The sequence below is a fragment of the Tupaia chinensis genome, unplaced genomic scaffold (genome assembly GCF_000334495.1).
Source record: "Tupaia chinensis unplaced genomic scaffold, TupChi_1.0 Scaffold000564_1, whole genome shotgun sequence".
Classification (NCBI taxonomy): Eukaryota; Metazoa; Chordata; class Mammalia; order Scandentia; family Tupaiidae; genus Tupaia; species Tupaia belangeri.
In genome coordinates, this window is record NW_006160077.1 from 583,857 (window position 1) to 592,875 (window position 9,019).

At 36.5% G+C, this 9,019-nt stretch overlaps 1 protein-coding gene across 1 annotated transcript; it reads right to left on the reverse strand.

The window, feature by feature from the left end:
• Positions 1-3,746: 3,746 nt before the first annotated feature.
• LOC102495365 (olfactory receptor 140) lies at positions 3,747-4,673 on the reverse strand. Its single transcript, XM_006157913.1, has one exon. The coding sequence runs from the start codon at positions 4,671-4,673 to the stop codon at positions 3,747-3,749; it is 927 nt and encodes a 308-aa protein (XP_006157975.1).
• Positions 4,674-9,019: the final 4,346 nt, after the last annotated feature.

Consider the following 9,019-nt stretch of genomic DNA (forward strand, 5'->3'; position numbering starts at 1 on the left):
TCTGACCAGGAGTGTGGTCCATATTAGGCTATTGTTCTGTTCAGGACCGACATTTAAAATATCAATTAAAAAAAGTAAAGCACGGCCAGTCGTGGTGTGGTGGTTAATGTGGCAGGATCCCACATAGCCCCCTACACGGTTGTAGTTCCTGATCCAGCAGTTTCAAAAACACATCAGGAGCATGTGTGAGTGTGCCCTAAATCCGAAAAGTAGGAAGAAATGGAGGGGAAATTATTGCAGCATAATCATTCTCCAACAAGGATGCTTTCACATTTTTCCTCTCTCTTTTCTCTGTCTGTATGTCTCCTTCAGCCAACCACCACCCACAAGACCTTCTTAAATGTTTCACCATTACACTGCAGACAAAGCTTCCAGCACATTAACCACTGAGAACTAACCATAGCATCTTCTTACACTGTACTAGAGTCCTTCTTTATTTTGCTTTTATTTTAAAGTTAATCACTGTGTATCATTATAGCATACAAAATGAATTTTCTCAGCATGAATACTGAGAAATACTGTGTATTAGCCCAGACCCACCTTCACAAGTACGTATTATTCTTTGTATTTTTATAAAGTCATTCTAACCTGGATGAAGGGATACTCCATTGTGGATTTGATAGCATGTCCCTGATGATTACTGATGTGGAGATTTCTTTAATGTACTTGTTAAACAGTAATATATCCTTTCAAATGTCTTATAGTCTTAACAAGTGTGCCTCTGTAATTTTAATATCATAGATATGCTACCTACCTATTTGGATATTTTTTGTACATATGTGCTTTATGTATAAAAACTTAGAGATATTGGGAACCAGCAATTGGCGTAATGGTGGACTCCCATGTAGTCGACCACAGTTCACGTCCCAGACCTGGTGGCTTAAAATTCACGCCGGGCGCGCTTGGGCATGCATGCCCAAGGTCCTGAGAGGAGAATGGAGGAGAAAGGATTGCAGCGTGATCATCCTCCCTGGAGGGCAATTTCTCGCTTTCTGTCTCTATGTCTCTCTCTGGTGAGCGCATGCGCCCTATAGTGAAAAACCTCTCCAAAACAAAACGAAACAAAAAAACTTAAGAGATATTTTCAGCTCTTACTTTTATACCCTTAGGAGAAATATTGTATACATTGCAAATGTATGTATACATAGCTAAATTATTTACTTAAAAGGGGGGCAGTGATGGCATGGTGGTTAGGGTGGTAGGCTCCCACATGATCAATCACAGTTCAAGTCCCAAATTCAGCAACTTGAAAATCGTACTGGGCATGTGTGCACACATATCCAAAGTCTCAGGAGGAGACTGGAGGAGAAGGGATTGCAGCATGGTCGCCCCATGGTGTGTGTGTGTGTGTGAGTGATTTCTTTTTCTTCTTCTTTTCTTTTAGAGGTTTTTGCCTTAGGGTGCCTAGATTGGAGGTGGGGAGAGAAACAGTGAGAGGGGAAAGTGAGAAATCACCTCCCTGGAGTGCAATCCCTTCTCCGCCATTCTCCTCTAAGGATCTTGGGCATGCATGCATATATGCCTGGCATAAGTTTCATGTCACTAGGTTCAAGACTCAAACTATAGTTGGTCATGTGTGATTCCAGCAATGTAACTGCTACATCATCTGCAGGCCCCACTGGTGGGTAATTTCTCACTTCCCTTCTCACTGTCTCTCTCAGGTAAAAACAAGAGCCCAATGTAAAAATAAATAAAAATAAAAATTAAATAAAAATTTAAAAAAAGAAAAAAGTGGTTAAACTTGGACTTCACTAAAATTTTAGCTGTGTTGCAATTACAACCCAAATCTACACTCAATTCTTATTTTCTGTATCACCCTCTTAAAAATATTTTATTCAACATACTTGGTACCAAAAATGGCATTGCTTATTTATTTGCTTCTTTGTTATTACCAGATTATCCACCAATTATATTATCTTCCAGGCCTAGACTGTGTGGACAAAGATTCCATTTCTTACAAATTTGAAACATCCACACCTGAGCTGGAACACACTGCCATTCCCCCAAACAATGGTTCCATGTTTAGCATTACCACGTGGTCAGATTGTGGAAGAAATAGTTCCAGATGATCATTGAGTTTAACAAAAGGACATTGTGAGAAGCGACATGAGTTGGAGTGATATAGCGAGAGAAGGCTGGAGTCATAAAGTGTTATGTAACAGTGTAGAGTGACCTCCCCTTGTATTTTCCACATGCATAGGGGAGTATAGTTGGAAATATATTGCTACATGTGAGAAAAGTCTACACACATTGGCATCATCTTTCCTGAAGAACAAAGAGAGACTTCGTTCTATATAAAATTATCTATAAGCATAAACATACCACAAATAACTGTATTTTACAAGAACTGAATTGAAATATTGTAACTGAAACTCAGATGCATGATCTGAGGCAGGTAAATTAATAAACCTTTCGTAACTTCAATTTGCTTCTTTCTAAAACAGGGACAGTAATATGGGAACTACCAACTTAATACGAGGATTAAATCATCTAACTGAAGTGGATTTGTCTGAAAGATAATAAAACTTTAATTTACTGAAAGTACATGTAAAACATCTATGGATCAATTTTTTTGGAAATTTAGCATATGCTGTTTTGTGGAGAATTAATAAAAGAATGTTTATCCTATTGCTTAAAATAGTTCCTTAAGCCTGGGTTAAAAAAAAAAAAGAAAAACAAAAACAAAACTAAAAAAATTTCCCTTTTATGCAGTAAAAAGTGTAAGCCATGATTCTATTTAAGAAAATAAGAACAGATTAAGAGTAATTTCAAAATTTCTGGCTTATTTTTTATGCCAGGAAAATAAATTAAGAGAGGCTATGGTTTTTTTCTTCCTTAAGTGGGTATCTTTTAGATGTTGGCAGACTCATGGTATAAAAGAAGGGGGAAAAAATGGAAGGAAAGGAAGGGAGTGGAAGAAAGGAAGGGAGAAACAAAGAAAGGAAGGAGGGCAGGAAAGAAGACTAACAATGGTTTTCTTACATTAAGGATGTTAACTCTCTAAACATCTATTTAAGATTTCTAGAGATTTTGTTTTTTGTTTTGTTAAAGACCAAGTAAAAGAAAATTTAATTTCTCATAAGGACTCTGTGGATAAATAATTTTATCTAAATGACATATATAGGAAGAGTTTAGTAAAATAGTAGTGAATCTCAGAGAAAAACATGCTCCGGAATCATCAAACTAGAACTTCGGTTGTTCTTTCCACTGCATATCCAGAATTTATGGACATAAACTTTAAATATTTGGTAAAGTATGAGAAGCCTATCAAAAGCATCTAGAAAAAAAGTCTTACCACTATTAACTACCCTATATATATTAGTTTCTTTTATTTTAAAGATATTTGCTACAGGACATGTGTGCTTGCCCAAGAAACAGAGAGAAACAGAAAGACAGGAAGCAAAAATTACCCCCCAGAGGGAATGGCCACACCGCAATCCCTTCTCCTCTATTCTCTTCTTTGGATTTTGGGCACACACATACACACACTGGGCATGAGTTGTAAGCTGCCAGATCCAGAAACTTGAACCGCAGTTGACTGTGTGGGAGTCCAGTGACGTAACCATTATGCCATCTGCTGGCCCCAGTTTCTTTTTCTTTTTTTTTTTTTTTTCATTTTTATTTGTTTGTTTCTTGATTTTGCTTGTTTATCATTGAGATCTGAAACATTGAATCTCTTGCAGTTTACCAAAGATATAATCCTCCCTGTTTACATACGACCTCACTTTCTTAATAATATAAACAGGCTAAGTTACTCTCCTCTTTAACAAATTTCTCATAGCATTTTTCACCTCTGTGTTTCTCACTGTGTAAATTATAGGATTTAACATAGGGGTGAGGATGGCAAAGAACACAGTCACCAGCTTGTCTACTGAGTAGGTGGCCACTGGGCGCATGTAGGTGAATATGCAAGGCACAAAAAAGAGTACTACGACAGTAAAGTGGGAGCCACATGTGGAGAGGGCTTTGCTCCGTCCTTCAGAGCCATGGGATTTCAGGGAGCTCAAGATAACTACATAGGAGATGAGTAGCATGGAGAAAATGAGCAAGCACATAGCTCCACTGTTGGCTGCCACCACCATTCCCAGCCTGTAGGTGTCTCTGCAGGCAAGTTTCAACAATGGGAAGAGATCACACATGAAGTGGTCGATGACATTAGGCCCACAGAAGGGCAAGTTGACCATGAAAAGAATCTGCACAGTGGCATGCAGGATGCCTCCAATCCAAGCTACCACCACCAAGACATGACAGAGCCCCTGTCTCATTATAGTCATGTAGTGCAGGGGCTTGCAGATGGCCACATAGCGGTCATAGGCCATGACAATGAGGAGGATGATCTCCGATCCTCCCAGGAGGTGCTCCACAAAGAGCTGAGTGAGGCAGCCCCCGAAGGAGATGGTTCTCCTCTGGTAGAGCAGGTCAATGATCATCTTGGGGGTGGTGACACAGGTGTAGGAGGCATCTATGAAGGACAAGTAAGTGAGAAAGAAGTACATGGGAGCCTTAAGGGTGGTGCTAAGAGAGATAGTGATAACGATGAGCAGATTAGCCAGCACAGTAAATAAGAAAATGAGCAAAAAGACAATGAAGAATATTTTCTGCAAATGTGGATTCTGTGTGAGTCCCAGGAGAACAAATTCGGTCACATTGTTGGGAGGCATGAGCTGATCCATTCAGTTTGTAACACCTTATGGGGGGCCTTAATAATCTAAAAGAGATTTTTAAAATGCAGTTAATTAGTTATGAAATAATTACTGTCTGTATTTCATAGCACCAAGGTAGGGTAATCACTGTAATTGTCTAGGGCATGTCCTTGGCATCTCTGGCCGCAGTAATGTACTTTGTCCCTTCCTTCATTTTGCTCTTTATCTCTTATGATATCTAGGATTTGTCATCTATAAAGCATCAATAGATAACAATTAACATGTAATTTACTGAGTAAATACTGAGCTATGTGCATGCAGTTTGGATACTTCTGACTCCAACTCCATATGACTTTGCCAAGACATTCTGGTGTCCTCTACTTCCAAGCCCTCCTCTGCAAATATGACCCTATATTCTACATTCTTACTTTAAGATGTATTTTGTAACCTGTAAAGCACTGCACACAGGTAAAGGTTACCCTCTACTAGGGTAATTTACATTTGAAACAGAGCTTGGTGAAAGTTGTAGTCTAGAAACATTCATTACAATAAGGTAGATTAGAAAAATATATATATTGCTGAAGACACACCCTCCCTGGAACCTTCCATAAAACATAGGCTATTCATGTCTGTTTCCTACCTGTGACTAACGTAGTACTTGTCGTAAGGTCTTCGGTGCTGGCTCCAATTAGGTGATGAATAAATATTAAATGAATTGCCACACTTTTACAATTCCATGGATAAGAATACACCTGCTTTTATAGCGTGTAAACCTAGGAACTCACATATGCTTATCCTCGCATGCTCCACTTTATGAGAAACATAAATAAACTTGATACGAGTGTGCTTCCCAGCTTAATATATTCTGGTATGTTTTATAAAGTAAACATAAAAACATTAAATTCCTAAACCAGCAAATGTCATAGCAGTTACATTGCTGAACTCCAACATGGCTGACCAAGGTTTGAGTCTCAGGCCTGGTGGCTTAAAACTTACATCAGGTGTGTGTACATGCATGCCCAAGATACTGGAAAGTGAATGATGGAAAAGATATTACAGCATGACCATCCCACAAGAGATAATTTCTCACTTTTCCTCTCACCGTTTCTGTCTCTCTCTCTCTCGTGCTCTCTCTCTCTGGTGCATGCACATGCCCTAAGGCAATAACCGCTTAAAAATATATATATATTAAGTCCCTCTATGAAAAAGTATGTAACTAATTTGACTTTCAAATTAAGTACAGCATTAGATGACTAATGTTTATTTTTCAAAATTAGTTTGCATATACATTTTAAACACAGTTCCTACCCAGTAAACTTACAGCTTCAATAGGCTAACATAAAAAAACTATTGGACAGATTTTACAATTGTGAAGATATGCTAGCAAAGGCAACTCTTATTTCCAAGTTTTAAAAATAGAACGGTAACATGCACAGCAAAAAGAAATAGACTATTAGAGGGACCAGCAGTTAGCGCAATGGCTATGTCGCTGGACTCCCACGTGGTCAACCGTGGTTTGAGTCCCAGACCCGGTGGCTTAAACTCACGCCTGGCGTGCGTGCGTGTGTGCCCAATATCTCGAGAGGAGAATGGAGGAGAAGGGATTGCGGAGTGGCCATCCACCCCTGGGGGGTGATTTCTCACTTTCTGTCTCTCTGTCTCTGTCTGTCTGGCGAACACATGCGCCCTATAGCAAAAACCTCTTCAAAAAAAAAAAAAATAGACTACTAGATAAGGTGAAACACTGTACAAATATTTAAAGGTACACACATACACATCTTATATATTAATAAAATAAATTAATTACCTGTAAATAATCACTTACATGCTTATTATTCAACAAGTATTTACTAGACACTTACTATGTATGTTAGTGTACCTTTATCTATATTAAATCATAAAACTATCTTATAAAATGCCACTAATAATTTACCCCTTGACCTTTCTTTACTTCACAGAAGCAATTCATCCAGCCACAAGATCAACCATCACCATCTGTCCTTTGTGTTTCTGCTACACACATGCTTATGCGTTCTTCTCCCATCTCCCCATGACATCCATTACAGACCCATCTTGTCTAGAGGGTATCATGTTATTAACAGAATGGGGAAAATCATTCCAAGGGGGAACATATTTCTCAGAGAGATAAGAGAGAACAGAAATATAACAAAATGTATTCTTTCAAAGATAAATGAATAAAAACTTTCATGTTTTAATTATTCAAAATGAAAAATCCTTTTTTTTGGAGATGTTTTTCCTATAGGGTGTTTGCACTCACCAGAAAGTCAGAGAGAGACAGAGAGATAGAAAGCATGAAATCACCCCTGAGTGAGGATGGCCATGTCACAATATCTTTTCCTTTATTCTCCTCTAGGGATCTTGTGTACACACACACAGGAGACTGGCATGAGTTTAAGTCTCCGGGTCTGGGAACTGAACCGCGGTCGACTACATGAGAGTCCAGCGACATAGCCATTACACCAACTGCTGGTCCCTAGAGATGAAAAATCTAACACATATGTGGAAAACAAATTGCAACAGCTTAGCTACATCCCCTTATCCTTTTGTTGGCTCCCAAACAGATCTGAAAAAAGAATGGTGTACAGAAAGAAAAATTTAAAAATAAATAAAGGAAAGTGACTCAAATATAACTATAAAGTCTCTTCTCTTTGACTTCATAATATTGTTTTTAGGAATAAACTCAGAGGAAACATTTTAAAAAGAGAAAAATTTTATGTGGAAAGATATTCAAAACAAATATTAAGAACTGTACAAAGTGAGAAACTATATGGAATTTCCAGTGTTAGAGAAACAGGATAAATATAGTTCATTTCTTAGAGTAATTTGTAGCTATTAGTAGAAACGTTTTTAAGATTTGAGTAATATCATAGGATAATTCTCAAGTTGTGAATATTAAGTGTGAAAAATTTTGATGCAAACATATATATATGTTACATGATTCTAGTTTAAATACATATCAAAGAAAGATCCCTAAATATGTTTACTTCTAAATTGGTAGAATTAAAATTGCTCTGTCTTAATGCTTGACAAGCTGAAAAAGAGATTTAAACCTCAGACTGGTGGGGAAGAGGGATGATTATATGATTTTTTAATGTTCATTTACTTCTGAAATTTTATAATTCTATGATATTTTTAAAAATCTCACCTGTCAACCTGTTTGACATAGTTTCATAGCCAGGAGAACAGACAGTTGTTAGTTCACCAAGTAAAGCTGTAAGATTAAAAACATCAATTGATTTTGCTACAATAAGTCTTTGCTGATATTTAAATGACGCCTTTGGATAATGCCTTTCTCTTGAGCCTTACAAAGTTCTATCACATACCCTATTTGCCAGCAAATTCTGTAAAGTTTCTTAGCTGTGGCTAATTAGATCTCCAGTGTATTTCACTATCATTAACAAACCTTGCCAACAATCCAATTATTTTACATTTCTTAAATCAACATTAGAGAGAACTTATACAACATTCATCTTTAATTTTTTAACTCCTTTCTTAAGCCTACATGAAGACAAATCAGTGTATCAAGACAAAAACAAAAGAGAGAGAGAAAAAAAAAAACAGTCCACCACTTATAAATTAAAATATTTGATAACGAATCAACTCAGCATAAAATCTAGATATTTGCTAATTGTATAAATTAAACATAGTGGTAGGTAACTATCTGACATTCCAAAATTTTTGTTTATTTAATTCATCAACTTATCCTTCATAGTTCTCATTACTTTTAAATAATCACTAATTGTGACCTGAATTATGTACTAAAAGAAACACATATCAATAGATAAAATTATTTCTAAAAGCAAGAAATTCACTTAAATTTAGGAATTCCTACAGATATTTGAGTGCGTGCCAAAAAAGTATTAGTAAATACAAAAGAAAAGTAATTCTCTAAATTCTACCTTTTTTCTGATACCCTTTGTAATAATTGGAAAAGCATCAAATTTAGATCTAGATGAATGCAAATCTTAACACTAGCTCCATATCTGACATTGGGCTGGTTATTTAACTTTTTTGAACTTCATTCTCCTTCATCTGCAAAAATGAATAATCATAATTCTGACCCTGCAAAAGTGTTGTAAGAGTCAGATGAGTGATGTGGGAAAAGTTTTAACATATGGTAATAAATATTCTAAAAATCATGATAGAAATAAAATCTTCATATTATATCAAATGTGCAATTATATTCCTGAGTAACAACACTCTAATGGCAATTTTTACCTCTGCGTTCTTACTGTATGAATAATGGGATTTAACGTGAGAATGACAGGAGTATATACAGTATCTTAAAATATTAGAAATGGAAAGTTATTGATGATAACATATATACATGATTAAGCCACTATGCAGTATATTCT

What these genes read in the sequence shown, in the direction of transcription:
- LOC102495365 (XM_006157913.1), bottom strand. Translation starts at nt 4,673, where the DNA reads ATGGATCAGCTCATGCCTCCCAACAATGTGACCGAATTTGTTCTCCTG.